At 34.5% G+C, this 27251-nt stretch overlaps 1 protein-coding gene across 3 annotated transcripts in view; it reads left to right on the plus strand.

Annotated features, from left to right (window-relative positions):
- Positions 1-27251, plus strand: part of LOC115212942 (protein-tyrosine sulfotransferase 1) — a 570511-nt gene that overhangs the window by 542960 nt on the left and 300 nt on the right. For all 3 annotated transcript variants that reach the window (XM_029781786.2, XM_029781787.2, XM_036504171.1), the window contains 2 exons: positions 22414-23481; positions 26272-27251. The exon at positions 26272-27251 is cut by the window's right edge and continues 300 nt beyond it. In XM_029781786.2, coding sequence (XP_029637646.1) covers positions 22619-23481; positions 26272-26626 — 1218 coding nt within the window. In that variant the 5' untranslated portion in view covers positions 22414-22618 and the 3' untranslated portion in view covers positions 26627-27251. The remainder of the gene's footprint in view (positions 1-22413; positions 23482-26271) is intronic.

Here is a 27251-nt window from a genome sequence, read left to right on the forward strand (position 1 = left end):
ATGCAGTATTTTCACAAGTCATTCTCTTAATATGGTATCTCCCTTTAGAAAGACAATTCAACTAATTATTAAGTACCTGTCAAGGTATGCTTAGTAGAGAATGGCACACATAATATAAACAATATTTTTAAGATGTAACATAGAGTATTTATATATTTCATGTGTGCATGTGTGTTTATATGTACACTTACATAAACATATATATATATATATACATGCTTGCATACTCACAATCTATGTATATCTGAAAACATGTTGTCTATCACATAATTGTTGTCTTACCTCAATTAACACTACAAATTTTATCCAGATTAATTACAAGGAAAACAAATTACTTCTGTAATTTAAGTGTCTGGAATCAACTTTGTGTCACATGGTTTTATCTAATTAATTACTTGGTAATTTTTCTTTATCATCCATCTTTTGTTAATGATAGGAAGGGTAAATTTAATGAAATCAGCTATTTTATATAATTCTTATTAAATGGCATAGCACAGAATTAAGTCATCAAATTCATGAAACAAGGCACTAGACCAATACCATGACAAAGGTGTTGCATTGAAATGCAATATATTCTTTTCTAGTCTAGGCATAAGGCCCAAAATTTTGGGGGGAGGGGGCCAGTCAATTAGATCGTTCCCAGTATGCAATTGGTACTTAATTTATTGACCCCGAAAGGATGAAAGGCAAAGTCGACCTCGGCAGAATTTGAACTCAGAACATAAAGACAGATGAAAAAAGTATTCTTTTCTGCCCAAGGCCTGAAATTTTTGGGGAGGGGTCCAGTTGAATAGATCGATCCCAATATGCAACTGATACTTAATTTATCAACCCTGAAAGGATGAAAAACAAAGTCGCATTTTATGCCTATAGCCTTTCCTGTTTTTCATGCTCAGGATATTTTTTATTCCAGTGGCTTTTGAAAACATATAATACTAACATGGAATGTAAATATTTGTATGCACGTGTACCCACACATATGCACACACATACACACTCACATGCATGCACGCACACAATGGACCTCAATACAGTTTCTGTCTAAGAAATTTACTAACAAGGCATTGGTTAGCATGGGGTTATAGTAGAAGACACTATTTTTTTATCTTCTTATCTTTGCCTGATGTTCAACACAGTGGAATTGATACCACCAAAAAAAAAAAAAAAACTACGTAGTTGCAAAGGGAACTTTGTTACTGCATAACCATGTCTGCACCTAATGTGGAGATGATGATGACTATCATTACACTTCATGTATTTTGAGCAAATACTGTAATACATGCAAGAACTAAGAATGCTATAAACATGTGCACTATTACAAACATTGTCTCTAGTCTGAGAAGATAATTACCTCACTTCCAGCAGCCAAAATGAGTAGTACAAGTATTTCAAAGGGCCAGCCTTGTCACATTCTATGTTCTACTGAATATCCCTGAGAACTACATCTATCTGTGTTCAGACTGTCTTTGCACAGGGGCCATCTGGACTCCCATCTTTGCTGTGAACAGGAATTAATTTTCTCTCTTTGCTCCTTTGTACCACATGGGCTCAACTCCCTCCTCTCTTCACACCTACCCATCACCTCTCTTCACACCTACCCATCACCTCTCTTCATCGATACCATACACACCCGTTCACACACCCCACCCACACCACACATCCTACCCACACACCACACTACCCTATACCACTCTAAACACTAGCACTTCTAACTCTCTTTTCATGTGCCATGCATATTAAGCTGTGAAGGCGCATGGCTAAGTGGGTAGGGTATTCAACTCACAATTGTAAGGTCATGATTTCAGTTCCCAGCAACACATTGTGTCCTTGGGCAAAACACTTTATTTCACATTGCTCCAGTCCACTCAGCTGTCCAAAATTAGTAGTACCAGCCTTGTCACATTCTGTGTCATACTGAATATCCCTGAGAGCTACAGTAAGGGTACATGTGTCTGTGGAGTGCTCAGCTACTAGCACGTTAATTTCATGAGCAGGCTGTTCTGTTGATTGGATCACCTCAAACCCTCATCATTGTAACTGACAGAGTACCAGACCTATTAAACAGGCACATTGCATGAAGAGAGAGAATCAATTCTATGCCAAAGTCTGAAGTATTATGACCTTTTTTGAGAAAGATACAGCAGTAGTTTCCCATTGCCTTCTGCCAGCTTATATATAGGTTGTTTTTTTTTTCAGCTAATCTCCTCTCCGAAGCTCCTTGAGGCCAAGGGCCTATTTAATCCTTAGGCAAGAGGAAGGTTCACATGACATCAGAACATATTTACATGGCAGTGGGATTGTGTGACACATGTAGGGAGCCAGACCTTCTCTAACTTCTGTATGCCTTAACCACAGGACCATCATCTGCTATTTAATCTATAACTGAGGCCCTTGACATATACTACTACACTGGGTCAGAGCAAGCATGAAAGTAGTTGTGACCAAGGAATAATTCCTGAACTCCTGAGCTGGAATATTGCCACAAGATGCAATTTAATGTTTTACTCAGGGCATTACTTTTCTGATTGTGTCATATAGATAAAAGAATAAGTAAACAAAAATCAAATTTGACAGTATAAAATTGAAGATCTTATGCTGTCAATAGAAACAAGAACAGAATTTTATTGGTACACTGTCAAGGAAACGGCTGTACCTCTCTTGAATATCATTTCTTAGCTTGCTTACCAAAGGAAGTTTCATAGGAATGAACGAATCAAAGATCACCATAATGTATAAACTGTGCCATCATACTATTGTACTGCTGTCATGCCATGAAAAAAGCCCAAGCATTGAGAATACTGCCTTTGAACTGGTAAAGATTTCAATTAACTTTAGAAGGAAGGATCTATGAAATGACACCGTAAACTTCTACTCTTGTGTCATTCCTTCATCTAAACAGACTTGCTTTCATCTGAATCTGTTATGACTTTATGCAATTGCATTGGGGCAGGCAAATTTTTTAAAGAATCTCCCTTTAGCCAAATAGAAAATTGGAGAAATGTAGTTTTTCAGAAAAAGGAGGGAAAAAAAGCTATAATTTTATTATTAGTGTTAGATATTAGTTGAGTTATAAAGCTCTACAATCTTCTTCGAAAAAACAAGTTCTGACTTTCAGCTCATCCTGAAATTTTTTATGTTTCATTCTTAAGTTTAGCCAGTCATCTTGATTAAAATACATTCCAAGTTCATTTTATTCATTCTACTAGTTTCAGTCATTGTGAAATACCTTGAAGGGCCTCAGTTAATCATCTCTATCTCCAATACTTATTTCAGTTTGAGGCTTATTTTATCAATCTATTTTGTTGAACCTCTAAGTTACAGATGTGAAGCGGCACAACAACACACAATCTATATATATATATATATAGAGAGAGAGATAGAGATAGATAGATAAATACATACATACACACACACACACATACATACATACATACACACACACATACATACATGTATATAAAACGGGCACCTTTCAGTACCCGTCAATCAAATCCACTCACAAGGTTTCAGTTGGCCTGGGGCCATAGTAAAACCCACTGGCCCAATGTGCCACGCATATATATTACAGGCTTCATCACAGTTTACAACTATTAAATTCCACTCACAGAGTATTAGTCAACTCAAGGATATAGTAGATAACACTTGTCCAAAATGCCATGTTGTAGGTTCAAATCTTGGACTGTGCTGTTGTGAAGATAACCTCGTAACAACAGTCACCATTTTATCTTTAGTTTATTACTTTTATGTATCCCAGCTCACAAAGCAGCATATAAAGAAGATAGTTTTCTTGAGACAGCAGTCTTCCTATACAAGTATCAAGTTTAATTGTAACAGCAACAATGATAATCTATTATGTTTCACTATTTATGTATCTTGCTAGAAGTCACAGCTACAATACATTTTTGTCTAAACATCTTAATAAAAGAAGGATAACTAAGAGGAATTTTCATGTGCATTGTTACTGGTACTGCATATTCTTATTTCTTTATTGCCCACAAGGGGCTAAACATAGAGGGGACAAACAAGGACAGACAAAGGGATTAAGTCGATTACATCAACTCCAGTGCGTAACTGGTACTTATTTAATCGAACCCGAAAGGATGAAAGGCTAAGTCGACCTCAGCGGAATTTGAACTCAGAATGTAGCTGCAAATAAAATACCACTAAACATTGCACCTGATGTGCTAACGTTTCTGCAAGCTCACCGCCTGGTACTGCATATTCTTATGGCATGAAAGTCTGTAGATGATTATTATTATTCTTTCACTGCTCTTTCTGTCTCTATGATTGATTAGTCCCTATGGCTGTCTTATTGTACAGCTCATATGACTATTTATCATTATTCATCACATTTGTCATATTGAGAACAATGAATTATAAAGACATCATGTGAATAATTTCTTAATATTTTGGATTTGATGCATATCTGATTATAAGGATATAATTTCTCCAGCAAAAGACTTTGCTGTTTTTATTCATCGCCTTGCCTTCAAATAGTTCATCATTCTAACTCATTTAAAAACCCTGATTGTATTAACAAATATATTTCTCAATCTTATCTGGTGACTTGCCTGGATCAATGCAACTTTTTCATCTCAAATGTCCTGATTGAGCAATAAGGCATGCTTGCTTAGCTTAGGTTTTAGTTATATTGGTCTTTTCTCTAACTGAAATATCTCATCAGCACATGTCATGACTACAGATGATAACTATAGTTTGCTAACTGAAATGGTTGATCCTGGCCATTAACAGTTTGTTGTTTGTTCATCTGCTGAAATAGTCACATCCACCATGCTGCATCCCATGATTTTAACCCTTTTGTTACCAACCCGGCTGAAACCGGCCCTGGCTCTGAGTACAAATGTCTTGTTTTCATAAGTTTTGAATTAAAATCTTCCACCAAACCTTAGTCCCAATTTATGTTCCCAACACTAGCTTAATGATGACTAAGTTATTTTACTAAATTCTTTGTTATATTTAAAATAATTGAAAGAGACACAGAGCATCCCAAAATAAATACGGTAACGAAAGGGTTAAAGTGGTTACATGCTATTTAACCAATGGAGTAGCTCCACTTGACAGCTACCCCAGCTCAGAGTTGACCTGGAAACAGAGTTAGTTAAATGATGATTCCACACTCCTCAAAATCCTAGAACACCTGAACCAGGGCCCCACTACCAGATGCAGTTTAAAGACATACCCCAGAACTAATATATTTCAAATCTTAACTAGTCATTACTATCTTATGATTAAAGAAATGGAACACAAATAGAATAATAACCAATAAAAGAGTCAAACAGTATTTATAGACTTACTGAAATATTCTTTAGTACATGTGTAAAAATTATAAGTAATCTTTCACAAAAATCTATCTCAGATTGAAATATGTGTTAGTTTTGGTCAATTAAATCATTTATCATAATAAATATTAATGATATTCATGGAACACATTTATACACTGAAATATAAAAGTATAAATTTAACTCTTGGAGGCCTCAGACCTAAGCAATATCAATTCAAGTGAATGGTATGACTTGTATGAAAAGAGATTAAAAAATGTTTCAATATATCTGACAAAGATTGGGATCTATCTGTATACTCCAATTATTTTAATCAGTTTTAACATTTACTGTTATTTGTAAATGTATCAAACACTCAGTAAACAAGTCTCTTTAATGACCTAATTTTTACAATATATTTTATAGTGCTTAAGGCTTGCATACCTGTTTTTAATCTTTTAATATCTTTTGTCTTCAAATTGAGGTTGATATATGAAAATTTCTTGAAGCATTATTATCTAAATTCTTTATGCAAAAAATGAAATCCAAATTAAAGCTAAAGCACAATTATTAAAACGCTAAAAGAAATCTCATTGATGAGTGTATCTTTAATAATCAACCAAAACTGATGATTTTTAAAATATATCTTAAAAGCAATCTTTATTTTCAGGAAATATCCAGGTATTTTCTGACAAAGAGTTAATATGATTAAATACAACAGTAAACACATTTGTTGAAAATGTAACTGAATGAAATACATCACTATCAGTTACATAAGTATCAGTTATATACTGAAGTTCATTACTTCAATCACACCAGTTCTTTGCACATGTTGTCTTTGTGCCTAGGAGGAAAAAAAATTATTATCATTATTATTGATGATGTCAACTGATGAAGTGTTTATGAAGGTTCTTGTAAAAGGTAGAAACACTGGTAGCATTAAAGAATAAGATAGATGTTCTGCAGTTTAGTGGTTTCTCTGATTAAAGTCCATCTTTTAACAATCTATATATCATGCTTCAAGCCAGTTGTCCATCTCTCTCTCTCTCTCTCTCTCTCTCTCTCTCTCTCTCTCTCTCTCTCTATCTCTCTCTCTCTCTCTCTCTCACTCTCTCTCTATCTCTCTCTCTCTCTCTCTCTCTATCTATCTATCTATCTATCTCTCTGTTCTAGAAACAGGGGCAATTTGAAAGCTGTTTCATTTTTCTTTCTCTGAAGTAAAACATTGCAATATTTCTATGCATAATGTGGAATAGAAATTACTGAAATACTTTTTATTTCATATGAAAAGGGATGGTTGAATGCATATTCAAAGGAATCAATATTTCAGACCCTAGACAGCCACCGTTAGACAAACTTAAAAAATCACAAATATAATCCTCACCCAAAACAGCTTCTCTTCTATTCAATGTAGTGATTTGAAAGACAAGTCCTCCTGTATGTTATAATGTAAGTTTCTACACTGACATAATATTAGCTGTAGCTTGAAAACTAATAAATTATATCAAAATTTATTTAACCAACATTTAAACTGTAGCCAATTATCAACCGCTTTTCTTTCAACTTCTCTACTGATCAAACACATCACATAATCAAAGTATCGATTGTGTATAAAATATAGACATTAAAGGGTCAGTTATTTCCCAGTACTAGAAGCAAATGTTTAAATATTTAATACTGGAGTCATGTATAAAATTAAATGTTATGGTTGGATACCCTTCGTAGCATGAATAGTTTTTATATAAAAAAATACATATATTTCTTTCATTTCTTTTTTCTTTTGTTTTTTTGTTAATGAAACTGGTTTGTAAAAATGAAGCAAGTGAATAGTGAAAATTGGGTGAATAAATAGTATGGGTTAGTGATTACTGACAAATATAAATGATACTCTGAAGGAAATTGTAGCTACAAGTTTGCAGGATGTAGTTTTGTAACAAAATTAAACTCCAGTCAGTCTGTAACAGGGGAAAGAGTTTCCGGCAACTCATTTTAATCAATATCTGAAAAGAAAAGCCAATGATTGTAACTACAATTAGCATTATCATGTAAAACAAATTTAAATTGCATTCAAGATAATTTTGTTTGTGTAATGATATATTGCTATTTGCTACATTTCTCCATATTATAAAACAATTTTTGCTGCTATGGATTTTCCGAAACCATTTCCTTCTCTATATGAATTACTAAGTATTTACCTAAATTCAGCAGCTGAGGATTAGAAATATTGCATGGAAAGGAATAAGAATAACTGTTTTACCTTTTTGGTATTCTTTATCTTCAGTTATCAAAAATAACTGAAGATATTTCCATGTCTGCTTCAAGTTTGCTTTCCATGTTTGCTCCAAGATTTTCCAACATACAAAAATGTGCTATAGGGGCATCACACAAAATCCTGTTTTATTCAGTTCTTTGTTTTGGTTTTGTTTTTGCTTTCTTTTGTTTTTTAATACAGCAATAAATAAACAATTGCTAGTTTTTTTAAATAAACAACTTCTGCATCACTCGAAAAGCAATTCTTTTCTTCAAACTTTCCTTGAATGAAGACTCTATTACTAACAATGTACAATGAATATTACTCATAAAATTAACTCCGCATTATTGGTATCTAACTAATTCTTTGTTTATAACAAAAAAAACAACAAAAAATGCATTAACACTGTTTGATTGTGAGTGTTCTTCATCTATTCTTTCACTGTTTTAATATGGGTTGGATTTTGAAAAATCAGCTTTCGTAGCTATTATACTTGAATTATAAGATTTAAAGAAAGCTTATAACTTTGAAAAACTTCAAAAACAAAAGATATAATCTTCATGTCATTTATTCTCTAATTTAATTAAAGTTACTTCACATATGAGATTAATTAAACATAGTTAATTTTAGCACGTCAGTTATAGAAATAAGCAGTTTTAGTTAATTAGCTACCCACCTTTCTTTATTTTTTTACAGTTTATATATTCTTTTATTCTTTTACTTATTTCAGTCATTTGACTGTGGCCTTGCTGGGGACCGCCTTTAGTCAAACAAGTCAACTCAGGACTTATTCTTTGTAAGCCTAGTACTTATTCTATCGGTCTCTTTTGCAAAACCACTAAGTTACAGGGACATAAACACACCAACATCAATTGTCAAGTGATGGTGGGGGACAAACACAGACACACAAATTCTTATATAGATATATAGATATATATATGTATACACATGACAAGTTTCTTTCAGTTTCCATCTACCGAATCCACTCACAAGGCTTTGGTTGATATGAGGCTGTCATAGAATACACTTGCCCAAGGTACCATGCTGTGGGACTGAATCCAGAACCATGTGGTTGGGAAGCAAGCTTCTTACCACACACCCATTCCTGCACCTATTTGCATGTTAACCAGAAACCCTTTTTCTAAAACTCTTGATCATCATAAATATGTCCAGTTTCAAGTTCAGAAATTGTTTTGCAGTTCAGAAAAATATTTAATTCCATTAATGATTCTTTATCAGTTTAATCTATTCGAAATATATTCCATGAAAGCAAAAATTTAATGCTATGGTCATGTGGCGAGAATGAATGAAGATAGTTGTGTGAAAAAGTGCCACACCTTAGCGGTTGAGGGAACCTGTGGAAGAAGTAGACCCAGGAAAACCTGGGACGAGGTGGTGAAGTATGACCTTCGAACTTTAGGTCTCGCCAAGGAAATGACTAGAGACCGAGACCTTTGGAAGTATGCTGTGCGTGAGAAGACCCGGCAGGACAAGTGAGACCATAACCTGTGGCCTCTACCTGGGATGTAGCCAATCCATCTATGCCAGTCCACTTATGCATACCTTTCCTTCTTGGGACACAAAACTCTACTTGTGAAGACCTGTTGAGGCAAGTGAAAATCAAAATCAACATCAATGGAAATTGTAGCTGTGATACCAGTGCCGGTGGCACATAAGAGAACCATCCGAATGTGGCCATTGCCAGCGCCGCCCCGACTGGCCTCCGTCATTTAATGTCCATCCATATTCTATGCTGGCATGGGTTAGATGATTTCACTGGATCTGCTCTGTTCAAGGACTGCATTATGTTCTACTGTCTGTTTTATCATGGTTTCTATGGCTGGATGTCCTTCCTAACACCAATCACTTTATAGGATGGGTTGGGTGCTATTTTTGTGTCACCTGAGGTTGCTATACAGCCTGAAAAATCTACAGACTTTGGGGATAAGAGGGTTACCTAGGAATTAAACTATGAGGGTGGGGTGTGACAGTACCTGTTCTTTTAATGCATTGGTTCTCAACCAGGGTCATATGGCTCTTGAGGGTCTATATAAGGTTTTTTGGGTCCACGCAACAAAATATTAAATTGGGGCTCCACAATAATATTTTTAGGGCCCGTGAAAAAAATTCTGCTTTAGATGTATGTATTGCAAGAAACAGCTAGGTTTCTTTCTCTAACATTTTAACGTAGATCAACTTAATGTACAAAATAGGAATTTTTAAAGATTCTATAAACTAGTTTTTAAACATTGAATGGCTATGGGGTCAACCAGAATAAAGCAAAAAACCCCTGTCGTAACAGATCTACATGACTACTCACATCTAGTAGGTGAAGGGGACAGAAAGAGAAAATGAACAGTAGGAGCTTCAAGAGATGGCTAATGGTGATAAGGTGCCTAGCTAACCCCACAAAGTGAGTTGAATAATTGCTTTAAGCGATTGTATGGGAAGGAGTATGAGGAGATAGGAAGGCAGGCTGCCAAAATGGGTAGGGTAGAAAGGGTGGATGAGCAAGAAGCTACGAGTTGAGGTAGATAGAGGGATGCTGAATAGAGAGGTATATAGTTGAATAAATCAATACTAAAATTTGATCTTGGAAGGCTGAAAAGCCAAGTTGATACCATCAGGGTTTAAATGTAGTATGTAAAATGTTATGAATAAATACTGTAATGTCTTTTGTTCATAAACTCAACCAATCCTGGTCATCTAACAATCTTATTAATAATCTTAATATTTCATCAATGATATTAAATCGCTCACATTATATTTCACACTAAACATTATTACAAACTACATTGCAGTGTTTAATTTTATATTTACCTCTGCCAAGGAAGGAGGTTATGTTTTCATCAGCATTGGTTTGTCAGTCTGTGTGCAAAATAACTCAAAAAGTTGTGAACGGTATTTGATGAAACTTGCAGGCAAAGTTAGTAATGACACAAGGAACAGATGATGAGAATTTGGTTGTGATCTGGGAATTTTTATGGATTCTTGAAGGATTTTTAATTTGTTATATCTACTTTACATGAAGTATTACAATGTTATGTTCTTTGATTATCTCCCTTGAAAACACTTAATCATTTCTACATAACCTATGGTGGTATTGCTGTTTCCAAAGTTTATTTTCATTTCTCTATTAATAATTTTACTCCTGTATCTATCTTAAAATGAAATGCTTGACGGAGGTCTGCGGAGGATGACATGACAAGCCTTGACTAATGGGATCGACTCAAAAAGCTCAGACTTTGCTACCTCCACTGCTGCTGTGAGCTCTATATCATCTGTATGATGTGGAAAATATTCCATCAACATTGCCCTTCTTTAGAATTTATCCGAGGCTTGACCCCCGTGCCATCTGTCCACTACAGAAATGTTTGTGTCGTATCACAACACTATGACAGAACTATTTCACTTCAATTGACCCTGCTCTCTTTAACATCGTGCCAGACACACATAAAGGAGGAAAGTGACTTCACGGCATTCAAACAATCCCTAGATGATTATCTACAATAAATACCAGATAAACCACCCACACCTAGATATGTCTCTGAAAACAATAACCCTCTGCTTGAATGGGCTACGGTTCCCCAGAGCTGACTGTGTATCTCTTCCAGGCGGTGCTATTAAATTAGACATGGTCTGAGTCAACTTTGCCCAAAACTTATCTAAGTAATCTAATCTATGCTGTAACTGTTTAATCAAAGCATGACAACATGGGTAGAGGCTGATATCTTAACATTTCTGACAGTCTTAAGTATAAAAAAAAAATTATTAAAGATTTATATAGAACTACATTCAGAATGTGTCTATAAGCTGTTGTGTTTAGACTTGGTTTCTATCCTCAAACTGTTCTGTTTTGTAGATGCATTTTTTTTTTTAATAATGCACTCCGAAATTAGAAAAATCAAAAATCTGCAACAATCTCTCAGTTCCATAAGTATTGGATAATGGATTTTCAAATGTGTAAAGAAACTGATTGTGGTGATCATAGTTTTGATGGTGATTGTGGTGAAAGCAGAGATACAGTGTTGCTGATGATGATGGTCGAGATAAGTATGGAAGGAGGTTATGTTTTTGCTGGCATTGGTTTGGGAAACTGGCCAATTTACAGCATGTGTGTATATGGGTGGAAATGATCTGCTTGGCGGAGGTCTGCACTCTCCGAGTGCTTTTCTAGCTCTATATTATTTATTTTTACATTTTTAATTTATATGCTGAAGATCCCTTTGTACTTCAACTCTCAGGAGTTGATAAAATAAACATCAACCAGATACTAGACCCAACTGTTGTCTTCTTACGGTTTGTGGTCCTTTGCCAAAGTGACGTGTGTGTGTGTCTGTATGTGCATGCATGCATGTGTGTGTGTGTGTCTTAGGAATAACACAACAGTGAGAAGAATATAATGATTTTATTGCGTTTTCAAGTAAATGTACCTGATATATTTTGTAGAATATGTAACTATAAAAATATGAATGAAATCAAACCTCAAAGTAAAGCTAAATACGGTAATAGTTTTAAGATAGAAACAAGCCATCATTTGAATGCTATGTGTTTAATAGATATTTTATATTCAAACAGTGCATATTAAAAAATCTATATCGATATAAATACATAGGTTTAGCCTAAGCATTGTGAGATTAATAAGCTTTCTCACTGGTAATGCCTTCCCTATACATTGCAAAATGAAATTGCTTTTCTCCAAATAAATTCATATTCTAGGCTGTTATGAAGCTACAGGATGTTATTCAGGTACTCAGCTGAGAGTCACACTGCATCTTACAGCAGAAACAGCTGTTATGCTAATGAAGTTTATAACATAACCATTGCTTTTCCTGAATCATCTCTTTTTCTTATACACACACACACACACACACACATATGATGGGAGTGCTGAAAAGTTGCTGACTTTGAGTAAAAGAAAATACAGGAGAAAATACAGGAGGATCAGTTAATTATGATTTTATTGAACATATTCACACACTTATTGCAGCAGTCCTTCAGTTTTTCTGTCAAAGAACTCATAAGGTTGTGCCTCCAACCAGGCCTTTAGTGATACTCTTAAAGCCATGGACTTTTCAACACTCCCTTCTGTATATATACTTATATACATGTACATTCACACATAGGCAAAAAAAAAAAACATCAAGGTGTGTAAACTTAATTTATTAAGACTGAAGGAGTTTGAGTAAAAATATTTTTTATCTACTACAAATAATATCTGTTCACTGTTTCTCTTTGAAATGATAGCCTTGTCAAAATCAACATAATTGAGAATATGTATCACACTAATTTCTGAGTTGAATATATGCTTCAGTATTCTGATGCTAGTCTCAGAATTTTGAAAACCTTTCAATCCTTCTGACATAGGAAAATGGTTCTGAGCTGTCTTCAAGAAATCAATATGTGGATTAGGAAAGTGTTCAAGGCTGTCAATACTGATATTTATTTTTTTTTTTTTTTCCTTTTGGAAAGAATCTTACATGTATTGAAGAAATGGTAACATTGAGAAAGGCAAAAAAAAAAACGTGCATTTTCCACTAACTACTCAATATGTTAATGATAGGAAATTTAAGAAATAGAAAGTAAATATTTGTTTCTGTGTGGTATCTATTATTATGACTTACTGCAATATGTAGTTCCACACAGGCCACAAGGGAAGTTTATATTTTCATTTAACAGAATTTCAAAATCTGTTTTTAGATGTAGACATTTTTTTTTTCTAGTTTCAGCTTAGAGCTGCGGCCATGCTGATGCACCGCTGTTTATTCATAAAATTTTAAAATAAAAATGTATATTGCTTAGAGTTAGAATGCAGATACAGCACATGCAGTGCTTATTTTCTCTAAAGACATCCAGCATATTCCAATTTATTTTACTCTTTTGGTGTGCCAACCACCTTAATAACTAATAGATTAGTCAACATTTCCCAATGCAAATTTCGTATTCATCATTACTGAACGTATGTGTGTGTGTGAAAAAGAGAGAAAGAAATCAACAACATAAATTATTATCATTCAAATTAAAGAGTAAACAATTTAGTTCCAACGTGCTGCACCAGCTTCCTAAGTAATAAAGATTTCAATGAAACATCGTTCACAGGACAGAAGAGTTCAAAATGATTAACATTCTTTGGTAATGATTCAATAAAAGATCTAAATAGAAAAGAGTACATGTCAACATTAAGATTTACTGTATCAGCTTCCATTTCTGACAGTGGTTGTAAGGAGAGTGCTGTCTTTTCTATTTCATTGAACCAAAAAAAAAGTGTCCAAAAAAAAAAAAGACTTTCTTTCCATTAATTAACTTAGCAATTTCCATTTTATTGCTTTAACAACTTCACTTTCACTGTTAGTTATGTCAAATCAATCAGCCATACAATGGATTGTTCTTTGCCTTTCATCTTTTCTTTTCTTTTTTTTTTGTTATTAGTTTCTTAGACATTTTCTTTTACATCCAAAAATATATAAACAAAGTTTTAATTTTTTTTTTTTTTTTCTGAACTCATAAACTTATAGCGGTTGCTCATAGAATTTTGAACCTTTTGTGCTTTGAACACAAAGTAGATGGAAATAAAGTTTGCTAATCTATATTGAAACCAATGTCAAGCCATTGTTGATATTTCATTAGGTATTATTATGACTAGACATAAATCTCAAGTTGTTGCACTGATCAATGTCTATCCACTTCAGTTCCTTATTCATTTGTTAGCCATCTTATAGAAAGATTATACTTCACTGAGGAGGTTTAATAAAAGCAAAATATGACCAGAGTCGTCTCCCATACTACAAAATACACACTACATTCAGTTGTTAATTTAAATTTTAGAGTTATCTCCTTTGCCTTACTTGACCAGAATGAATAATTGTTTTTCTCCATACGTGTGTAATTAATTGAAATTGTTGTGATCACTACAATAAGTTTGTTAGCTGTGACTTAACTAAGTTGTGAATGGAATTGGTAATCAATAACTAAATCTAAGTAACTTCTATCTTGCTTTTGGAAATTATTGAAAATTTCTGTATTTATGTTCAAATAATTATTATTGCAAGAGTTAGGTGTAAGTTAGATTATTGTGAAGTTAGTTTATGTTGGTGCTGACATGGCTGTATGGTTAAGAAGCTTGTGTAGCAAAGTCATGGTTTTGGGTTCAGTCCCACTGAACAGCAAGTGTCTTCCACTTATAACCCAAGGCTAACCAGTGCCTTGTGAGTGAAGTTGATAGATGGAAACTTTGTAGCAGCCCATCATATATATATATATATATATATATATATATATATATATATGCATGTCTTTGTGCTGTATTTGTCCTTGTAACTTAGTGGTTCAGCAACAGAGACTGATAGAATAAGTACTAGACTTAAAAAGTAAATGCTGGGGTCAGTTTGTTTGACTAAAGCACTTCAAGGTAGTGCTCCAGTATGGCCACAGTTCAATAACTGCTGCAAGTAAAAGATACATTCAACAAGTCCTAAGTAACTTCTAAATTTTTCAATAATCGTATTTCTCATGAGAACAACCTTTCTGTCCCCCCCCCCCAGCCCAGGATATAGGGCACCTTCTGAAAGAAGGTTCCCCATATCTGATGGAAGGATGGGAGGAAATCATCCTAACCCAACTACTTCCAACTCTAATAAAGGCACATAAGAGCAAATGTTGTACAAAATTGGGTAACAGATCAAGTCTACTACTTAGGTGCAGGAACAATCCCTTCAGTAGACTTCCACGCAGTTTCTGTTCAGTAAATTCCTTTCACAAGGTTTTGGTTGATCAAGACTATGTTAGAAGAAACCTGCTAAGGGATCAGCACCCAGGGATTGAATACAAAATCATGCAGTTAAGTGAACTTCTTAACCATACAGCCATGCCTTCACTCATAGAGAGCAATTAACATACAAAAATAAAAAGAGTGAAATGTGTGGCTGTGTGGTAAGAAGTTTGCTTCCCAACCATATGGTTCCAGGTTCAGTTCCACTGTGTGGCACCTTGGACAAGGATTTTACTATAGCTCTTGGCCAAACAAAGACTTATGAGTGAATTTCATTCGATGGAACCTAAAAGAAGTTTGTTGTGTGTATGTGTGTTTGTCCCCTTGACAACTGGTTTTGCTTTGTTTTAGTCCCCATTGGTTAAGGGGAAAAGTAACTGATAGAATAAGTACTTGGCTTAATTTAAACTGCCCATGTGGTGCTCTAACATGTCCACAGTCCAATGACTGAAACAAGTAAAAGCTAAAACCATATTCCAAAATCAGTTTGTACAATTAATATTTAACCTTTTAACATTTAAGCCAGCCTTGTCCTGCTGGCTCAAATTTTACCTGTTCTGTGTTCAAACTGGACAGAAAATACCCTACAATGTCGGTCTAAAAATAAACAATCACATCAGAGAAATCTCAAAGCTATAAGATAATACATGATTAATTCAAAACAATGAGAATAAATAAGCATCACATTTAGCAGAATAATCTGAATGCTAAAGGAATAAATATTGTGATTGTGTTAATTATAATTACTCTTCGCATAACAAAGATTTAAATTAGCCTAGAAAGTAATTAGTATATTTTATTTTCAAAATCCTTTTCTGTATGAAAAAGTACCATATTTTGAATATTGACAAAGTTAGCCTAAGTTTACAAGTTAAAAATGAATGTAGCTTCCTTACCAACCACATGGTTCCGGGTTCAGTCCCACTGCGTGGCACCTTGGGCAAGTGTCTTCTACTATAGCCTCATGCAGACCAAAGACTTGTGAGTGGATTTGGTAGACGGAAACTGAAAGAAGCCCATCGTGTATATGTATATATATATATGTGTGTGTGTGTTTGTATGTCTGTGTTTGTTCCCCCTAACATCACTTGACAACCGATGCTGGTGGGTTTATGTCCCTGTTACTTAGCGGTTCGGCAAAAGAGACCGATAGAATAAGTACTAGGCTTACACAGAATAAGTCCTGGGGTCGATGTGCTTGACTAAAGGCGGTGCTCCAGCATGGCCACAGTGAAATGACTGAAACAAGTAAAAGAGAGTACTGACTAACATAACATTTCTGAAAGTGAAGTCTTTGAATGGATATAAATGTTTCTCTATTCCGTTTCATGTGCCAGATAGGCTACAACGTCTGATTTTTCTTGTAAGGAATTATAAGTGAATGAAAACCAGACTACTTACTGGTGAATTTTATTTTCAATATTATCTCCTATTTTCAGTTTGATCAATCCATTAATTAAGCCATTTGAATACAAACCATATGTGACTGCCTCAACTTCAAAATACAGCATCACACATTTTAAGACATTCATATTGAACACCACATCATATTTTTTATGCAAAACACCTCCATTTCATTTTTTGTCATGCAGTTCTTTTATGTTTATTTTTACATCCATTTTACCATGCTAGCATGGGTTAGATGAATATGTATTATTATGGCACGTAAAAAGCACCCACTACACTCACGGAGTGGTTGGCATTAGGAAGGGCATCCAGCTGTTGAAACACTGCCAGATCAGACTGGAGCCTGGTGCAGCCTCCTGGCTTCCCAGACCCTGGTTGAACCGTCCAACCCATGCTAGCATGGAAAACGGATGTTAAACGATGATGATAGTTTTACAATGCCTCGTTAGTACACATTCATCACCAGCCTCTACTTGTCTTTTAAAGGAAGGATCTCTTATTCCATGTCTTTGAAAATGCAGTGCCAGCAGGTGATTTGTTGGCAAGAAAAGGATTATTAACTTCATTTCTTATAGTCCCATAAGTTTTCATGCCAGATGTAAACATTCATGGACAGACACACACATATATTCTTTTATTCTTTTTTCAGTCATTTGACTGGAGCACTGCCTTTAAAGGTTTTTTTTAGTAGAAGAAATCGACCCCAAGACTTATTTTTTTTGTAAGACTGGTACTTATTCTATAAGTCTCTTTTGCCGAACCACTAAGTTAGAAGGACGTAAACACACTGACATCAGTTGTCAAGTGATGGTGGGGAGGAAAACACTAACACAAAGACAAACTCACATAAAAATATACATATATATATATATATATATATGACAGGCTCCTTCAGTTTCCATCTACCAAATCAACTCACAAGGCCTTGATCAGTCCAAGGCTATAGTAGAAGACATTTGCCCAAGGTACCATGCAGTGGGACTGAACCCGGAACATTGTGGTTAGGAAGAAAGCTTCTTACCATGCAACCACACCTGCACCTATACATACATAATGGGCTTTGAACAGATTCCAGATTCCATCCACCAAAATCATTCACAAGGCACTGATAATCACAAAGCTATTGTAGTCGATATAGTAGATACTTGCCTAAGATGCTGTAGAGTAGGATTGGATCTAAAACACCTTACAACCAAATCAAAATTTAAATGGATTACATAGTGTATTTCAATATGAATACAATAAGGAAATGATATAGTTCTCAGTTTGAGTTTTTATTTTTTTAATGTACCGTAAATCCTTGAGTATAGTCCGCCCTTGAGTATAATACGCAGGGGATTTTTAGAGGGCTGTACTTTTGAAAAACCTAAACCTTGTGTATAATACATACCCCTTCTCTAACTTGAGTCGTGCGTAATTAAGCCAGCAGCACCTAGTCAAACAAACACTTCGGCACATGCATAATACAATGGTGATGTTCTTAACTATTATATGGGAATGTAAATATGTTTGCAAATTGTTTTTGCTACATGTCATTCTGTGTTCTGAATACTTTTATTTTAATAAATGTTGCTTACTGCAAGTTATGGATGATTATTTTATGACTTCATTGCTTTCAGGCTTAGCTTAAGGGGTATTTTTGCACCCGACATCATAAAATGCGTCTGAATAAACATTGCCAGACAGCAAATAGAGACTCGGACATTACTTAGAAAATAATTTTCATTTTTAACCTCATTTATAGTATGCACTAGAGATTTTGACCTTTACATTTTGGGGAAAAAATGCAGATTATATTTGAGGATTTACAGTAATTTAGTTGCTAATTTCTAGTCTTCATTGGAAATCCAACATTTTTAACCCTTTAGCATTTAAACCAGCCATATCCAGCAGGCCCGAATATTCTACCTGTTTTATGCTCAAACCAGTCAGATCTGGCCTCTCATGTCCACCCCTACAATGTCATTCTAAAAATATTCAATCGGGCATGGTTGAGAGATAAGGCGGCGAGATGGCAGAAATGTTAGCATGCCGGGCGAAATGCTTAACGATATTTTGGCTGTCTTTATGTCCTGAGTTCAAATTCTGCCGAGGTCAACTTTGCCTTTCATCCTTTTGGGGTCGATAAATTAAGTACCAGTTACGCACTGGGGTCAATGTAATCAACTTAATCCCTTTATCTGTCCTTGTTTGTCCCCTCTATGTTTAGCCCCTTGTGGGCAATAAAGAAATAAGAAGCTTGCTTCCCAACCACATGGCTCCAGGCTCAGTCTCACTCCATGGCACCTTGGGCAAGTATCTTCCGCTATAGCCTCAGGCCAAGATTTGGTAGACGAAAACTGAAAGAAGCCCATTGTATATATGTGTGTGTGTGTGTGTGTATCTTTGTGTCTGTGTTTGTCCCCACCGCCACTGCTTGACAACTACTGCTGGTGTGTTTACATCCCTGTAACTTACTGGTTCAGCAAAAAAAAGATCGATAGAATAAGTACCAGGCTTATAAAAAAAAACGTATTAGGGTCAATACATTCAACTAAAGATTCTTCAAGGCAGTGCCCCAGCATGGCTGCAGTCTAATAACTGAAACAAGTAAAAGATAAAAGATATAAAAATTTGGAAGCTATGAGATAATGTATGATTAATTTAAAACAATGTGGATAAATAAGCAGTACATTTGGCTGAATAATTTGAATGCTAAAGGGTTAGATAGCTAATTACTATTAAGTATACTCTTTTGTTTATTTATTTATTTTATTAATCAGAAGTTACAGAGTGACTCGGAGGCAAAGAGTTTCATGCACTGGCACTTTTTAAACTTATCAAAATGCATAAAACTTGAGTCACTCTGTAACTTTTGTGAATTAATGAAATAATAAAGAGAATACATACTCATGTTTTGAGTTTTATTTTCCTCTTTGTATCAACAAGTCTTTTAATTATATTAGAAATTTCAACCTGTACCATAATTTTGTTCATCTAAGCTGTATCAGCATCCCTATTTGAATTAATTACTCATTAGGTATGTATATTTTCCATGAGATTTAAATTTCAGTAAAATTATGATTTCATTTTTAATCTGTTCTGCTAAGATATGCCATTGTAGAAAGTTGATTTTAATGAGACAAAGTAGCAGTTTGATTACGTTTGCTTGCATTATTATGTTAGCATGGAAAAACATACATTAAAAACAAATAAATTGCCAATCGTTACCTGAATGTGATATTTTGATTGATGGTGATAAATTGGCTAACTTCCAGCTGGAAAGAAGTTATTAATGTTGATAGATTACATGAGAAATTTTATAGCAAGACATGGTGATTTTTGGAGTTGTAGTTTCATATATAGCTAAATAAGTTTCATTCAGAATTTGTGCAGAAAAAATATTAAAATATTAATATAGGCGCAGGAGTGGCTGTGTGGTAAGTAGCTTGTTTACCAACCACATGGTTCCGGGTTCAGTCCCACTGCGTGGCACCTTGGGCAAGTGTCTTCTACTATAGCCTCGGGCCGACCAAAGCCTTGTGAGTGGATATGGTAGACGGAAACTGAAAGAAGCCCGTCGTATATATGTATATATATATATATATATGCGTGTGTGTGTTTGTGTGTCTGTGTTTGTCCCCCTAGCATTGCTTGACAACTGATGCTGGTGTGTTTATGTCCCTGTTACTTAGCGGTTCGGCAAAAGAGACCGATAGAATAAGTACTGAGCTTACAAAAGAATAAGTCCCGGGGTCGAGTTGCTCGACTAAAGGCGGTGCTCCAGCATGGCCGCAGTCAAATGACTGAAACAAGTAAAAGAGTATATTCAAAAGTAGCTAAAAAGGTGAAAATAATTTAGTATGAGCAGTAGAATAGGGCCTGTGACCAGGTCGTATATCTGCACTGAAATCTATTGGCATTTTATAGTTTCTGATAAGGAGTTAAAACATACCTAGTCCACTCTATAAAGTGGTTGGAATTACGAAGGGCATCCAGCTGTAAAAGCCATGCCAAAACAGACTGTAGAGCTTGGCGCAGTCTTCTAGCTTACCAGCTCCTATCAAACCATCGAACCCATACCAGCATGGAAGACATGTTAAATGATGATGTTGATGATGATGATGATAAGGTGGTGAGCTGGCAGAATCATTAGCATGCCATACAAAATATTTGGAAGCATTTCTTCCAGATTTAAATATCTGAGTTCAAATCCTATCGAGGTCTACTTTGCCTTTCATCCTTTTTTTTCGGGGCGGGGGGGGGGGGGGCAATAAAATAAGTACCAGTTGAGTTCTGGGGTCAGTGTAACTGAGTAGCCTCTTCCCCAAAACTCAGACCTTGTGCCTGAAGTGGAATGAATTTTATAATATCTTACATAGCAACAAGTCCAGAAATAAGAAGGGAGGAGTAAGCAATTAAACCACCCCAATACTTGTCTGGTACTTTTATTTACCCACCCTGGAAGGTTGACAAGCAAAGTTAACTTTGTCTTGAACTTAGAACATCAAGAGTTACAACAGATTCCACAAGTTATTTATAATATACAATCAACTAATTCCATTAGTATCAGTGACTAGGTCATAGATGTAGAACATTTTTTGACATGTAAATAGTTTATAAGAAAGACTATTGAAAAATAAAACAGAAGAAAATACAACAGTATGTGTGTGTGTGTGTGTGTGTGTTTAAATTACTCATCCACACTGTAATTGTTTTAGTTCCAACACAGGAACTCAGATCAAGTCACTTGTCAAACAACAACTCAAAAATAATCTTGTTTGTTTCTATAAGAGTTCAGAAACATCAATGACTACAAGCAGTATGATCATTGTCTATACATGGTTTGTTAGCAGCTATGGAAACAGTGTGCTATGATGTATGCTAATAGCAAATGGAAATTTACGGTAAACTATAGAAGATTTGAAATGACAATGTCATGTAGAGACTTCTGACCTGATAGTAAGCCAACTTACCTGTAGGTGAGATAAACAATTAGAAGTGGTTTTTAACTATTTGATTATATATATATATATATTTGTGTATATGTATATATATATATATTTGTGTGTGTGTATGTATATATATATATATGTGTGTGTGTGTGTGTGTGTATATATATATATATTTGTGTGTGTGTGTGTGTGTATATATATATATTTGTGTGTGTGTATGTATATATATATGTGTGTGTGTGTGTGTATATATATATATATTTGTGTGTGTGTGTGTGTATATATATATTTGTGTGTGTGTATGTATATATATATATATATATTTGTGTGTGTGTGTGTGTATGTATATATATATATTTGTGTGTGTGTGTATGTACATATATATATTTGTGTGTGTGTGTATGTATATATATATATGTGTGTGTGTATATATATTTGTGTGTGTGTGTCTATGTGTGTATCTATATGTATATATATATATATATATTTGTGTGTATGTATATATATATATATATATTTGTGTGTGTGTGTGTGTATGTATATATATATGTAGCTAGATATATAGATATATATGTACATATACATACACAACAATGATGATGCTGTTTCGAATCTAATGTATTTTACTTTCTGAAATGTAATTATTTTTGATATGTATGCTTGTAGAAATAGAAACATTTTTTCTTGTGTAAATAATTTGATGGAATATGTCAACATAATATTTATATTAAATTTGAATGATTGCTAATTTCTTGCATTTCTGTTTTGTTTCAGTTTCTTCTATGATGTCTTCTCGATGGGTCCGTCAAATACATTCGTTCAGCAAAAAATTGATTTCATGTATCTGACAAATAGTTAACTCTACTCATATATGTATATCTATATATATATATGTATGTAGACATATATATGTAACTAATGCTAACAAAGTCGGAAAACTTTCACAAGAGCTATATTATAAACTTTGCAGAACTTTCCCATGTGGAGTAGACTATACTTGCAAACAATGATAAGTATGCATGGAAGAAAAGGTAGCATCCGTAAGCGGCTATTTGTCGGTGCTACATTTATTGTAATTTGCATCTATTTGTCCTACCAAACTTTCTCATGTGTTGGAGGCCCTAAAGTCTACATGGTTCCAAGCGACCCAATACGTTACATTTACGATGAAAAGAATCGAGCTATCCCATATAACAAAGATATGCCTCTTATTTTTATTGGTGGAATGCCTCGAAGTGGTACAACACTAATGCGTGCAATGTTAGATGCTCATCCTCTAGTACGATGCGGAGAGGAGACACGAGTCATTCCCCGTATTCTTGCCATGAGATTTCAATGGGAAAAATCAGCTGTTGAGAAAAAGAGACTCATGGAAGCAGGTATGACATCTGATGTCGTTGATTCAGCCATATCTGCTTTCATTTTAGAAGTTATTGCAAAACATGGAGAAGCTGCACCTCGCTTGTGTAACAAGGATCCTTTCACGTTAAAATCAGGTCTTTATCTTAAGCAGTTGTTTCCAAATGCACGTTTTCTGCTGTTAATACGTGATGGCAGAGCTGTTGTACACTCTATAATTACACGCAAAGTCACAATTACCGGTTTTGATTTGACCAGCTACAGTAAATGTTTAAAGAAATGGAACCAAGCTATGGAAGCAATGTACTCGCAATGTATTCAAGCTGGTTCCAGTAGATGTATGCCAGTCTATTATGAGAAATTAGTTTTACAACCAGAAATATGGATGCGTAAAATTCTTGAATTTCTTGACTTAGAATGGGACAGCAAAGTTTTACACCATGAAGAATATATTGGAAAGCCTGGTGGTATATCTATTTCAAAGTAAGTACAAACATAATTGTATCACTTTATGTTAAACGCCCTTTTTATTTTATACTTTTGTATATAGTATAGTTCTGAATATCAACAAAGTAAAAGGTAGCAAGCTGCCAGGCAAAATTCTTTGTGGCATTTCATTCATCTTTACATTCCGAGTTCAAATTTTGCTGAGGTTGACTTTGCCTATCATCCTTTTGGAGTTGATAAAATAAGTACCAGTCGATCACTAGGTTCAATGTAAGTTGTGGGCTTTATCACTTGTTTATAATGTACACCACTCATTAATTTCAAACCAGCAGTTATGTTTTGGCTTTTGACATTTAGATGCTAAATAAAATAAGAGGCATACTTTGATCTACCCCATGACTCCAACTATTTATTTATTCATAACCCGTGGAGGTTATGGCTACTGTGGAAATAATAATAATAATAATAATCTAATAATGATAATAATAATAATAAATTTGATATGTAGATACCGACGGTATCAGGGCATGTATAAGCCTTGAAAAAATTACAAAATATCAACTTACCCCCTCCCCTGAAATTGCTGGCCTTGTGCCAAAATTTAAGACCAATATTAACAAATAGACTTTTTTTTATTGCATGCATTTATGAGGAATAGTATTGTTGGATATGTTTTTCTACATCAATAGGATCTCAATGGCCAACTCAATGATTCATTACAATTCTGAAAATGGAAATTCTAACAAATGATGTAATAATTCATATACATAGAAAATAAGACTATAAGACTATTAACAACCCATAACCATCTGTAGCCTTAATTTATATGATTGCTTTTAACAATTAGTTCATGTGTAATTATTTAGAAAGCAGTATTTCTATTTTTATGATCAATGAAAAACAACTTTGCAATGTTATTTTACTGTGAACTTTAAACAACTTGACTGTTTGGATCATCATTATTAGATTATTATTATTATTATTATTATTATTATTTCCACAGTAGCCATAACCTCCACGGGTTATGAATAAATAAATAGTTGGAGTCATGGGGTAGATCAAAGTATGCCTCTTATTTTATTTAGCATCTAAATGTCAAAAGCCAAAACATAACCGCTGATTTGAAATTAATGAGTGGTATACATTATAAACAAGTGATAAAGCCCACATAGTTGTTTCAATCCCTATTGAAACCATTTTACTGCATTTACACTGCTGGTACCCACAAGAAAGGCATGAACAGATATAAGAAATCAATATTTATATATAGCTGGGAACACAGAATTGGCTGAAATAGCAGAAGTAGAATACCTGATCAAATGCCATGCTGCTATGCAGTTGATAGTAAGATGATTATTCTTGATTTTGTAAATAATATTCTTTATCAATATATCTATATTTAAAAGGACTTTAAGGCTGAATTCCCTTCTTTTGCGCTTGTAGGATGTAGGCATTAATAATTAATCTAGACACTATTGATAAATTCTTTTAACCATTCAGCATTTAAACCAGCCATATCAGACCAAAATAGTCTGCCTATTTCATGTTCAAACCAGCCAGATCTGGTCTCTCATACCAGTGTGATTCTGCCAGCTTATCTATTATATAAAATCCATTCTGTCTGTCTGTGTGTGTGTCTTCTAGGATCCCGGGCATCCTCCATCCGATTGCGCTCACATTTGATATGTAGATACCGATGGTATCAGGGCGTGTATAAGCCTTGAAAAAATTACAAAAATCAATTTCAGGTGAGAATGCGATCGATAAAGCTGTGGGAATGTGCATTTGTACACGCAAGTACATCAGCTGTGCAAAAGATTGACATCGTCCTTGCGAACCATCAGTCGAAATGCATAGAACTCTATTTGTGAGATTTCTTTGAATGGTTGGACAGGCAGCAGAGTCACTGGATCACACCTGGGTTTATCAATGCTGTAACCATCATCGCCAAAAGGAAAAACATTTCCTGCCATTCAAGGATGATATCACACTTTGTCACTCCCCATTGGAGGGGACATGGGGGGGGGGCGTTTTGCTCGTAGTACATATTTGCATAGAAAGATTACTTTTCTATCTACAGCATTACTATTGGTTTCAGAACATGACTACTTTAGCTATTAAATACATTGTCTCTATGAAGAAATGTGTGCAGCTTTTCCTACTGTTAATTTAATTTAATTAGTTTAAGTGTACATGGTAATAATGGAATTGTCCTGATAAATGAACTATTTATTAACTTCTTCGTAACCCAAGACTCAAGAAAAATTGTCAAATATACATTTTATAGATGTTAAGGATGTTCAATTAATTGTAGATGAAGGAAACTCTTAGAAACTTAGTGCTACTATTGTTACTTACTTACCTAAACCTTTCACTCTCTATGGAGCATAGGCCTAAGATGACTTTTCTCTGCTGTTCTTGATGCTAGGCTGCCTCTGTAACTTTGCTTTCTTCTAGATAGAGGTGTTGGCCCAATACAAACCCATTTTTACATCTGGGAAGTGATTGACCATATTAGTTTGGCCGCTATTCTTTGACAAGTCCAGCATCGGAGGCCTTACCAGGAGCTTGATTCTGCCGTAATAGCTCTCAGTGTCATTAAGACACATAAGCACCATGCCATAACAAGGATTGCACATTGTAGTGGAGTACTATAGTTAGGAAGCATCTTATTGTCTAGCATCATTGATTCTTTTTGCCCTCACTTGCTTCATCATGGTGAAACAATGTTATTGTCTGTATTGTACATTATATATATATATTTTTTTTTTTTTTGTAAACATATTATTTATCACTTCAATTTTTTTTTTTTCTGTATTGTTTTAGAACTGAGCGCTCAACAGACCAAGTAATTCAACCTGTAAATCTAGAAGCTTTGTCAAAATGGGTTGGTAAGATGCCGAAGGATGTTGTTGAAGGCATGTCTGAAATTGCTCCAATGCTCGCTGTTCTTGGATATGATCCAAAAGCAAACCCACCTAATTATGGAAAGCCTGATGCAATGGTGGCAGAAAATACTCAGAATATACAGAAGAACAGAGAATTCTGGAAGAAAAAAGTCGACATAATCATTAAAGATACCCCAGCAAAAGGTTCTATCTCCAATCGAACACAAAGTTTTCACAAATCTCTTAGCAGAACAGATAAGCATTGGAGGAACACATCAAGTCACATGACATGATCTAGTATTAACAAAGTAGATCAAAATTCCACCATTACTAAAGCAGTTTATAATTCAGTAACCAATGGAGATATTTGTTAAATGTTCCAGCATCATTGTATCTCATCAAGAAATCTGCTGCCATGTAAACCAGGGCAATTTTAGTTTGAATTTAATCTGTGACAGAAAGAATTACATTATAAATATTTGCTGACAGTATGTTTATGTCCAAAGAAACTGAAATGGTACAAATACACCCCCTCCCCAACAAACAAACAAAAAAATTAATCATGTACTTACTAAAAGAAGATTATTTTGAAAGAACTTAACCTTTTCTCTCTATTAGTTTGCAACATCCACAAAAACATATTTAGATTTATTTTTTCACATACCTCATCAAAATATTTTCATTTCCACATCAACTGTTCTTTCCAAGAAAATATTATTTCCATCTTTATTTCTCATAATTATTCATTTTTGTTGGATTTCTTTTCAACTCTCATTCCAAAACGCATCAGCCTGACAATGTTAAGATATGAACATCAATTATGAAGAGATTAAAACAGAGACAAGAATGAAAATTGGATTTTGTTTTAAGTATATTTTTACTTGGCAACTCCAAGAAAGTTATCATGAAAAAAATTTA

This window comes from Octopus sinensis, linkage group LG6 (genome assembly GCF_006345805.1).
Source record: "Octopus sinensis linkage group LG6, ASM634580v1, whole genome shotgun sequence".
Lineage (NCBI taxonomy): Eukaryota > Metazoa > Mollusca > Cephalopoda > Octopoda > Octopodidae > Octopus > Octopus sinensis.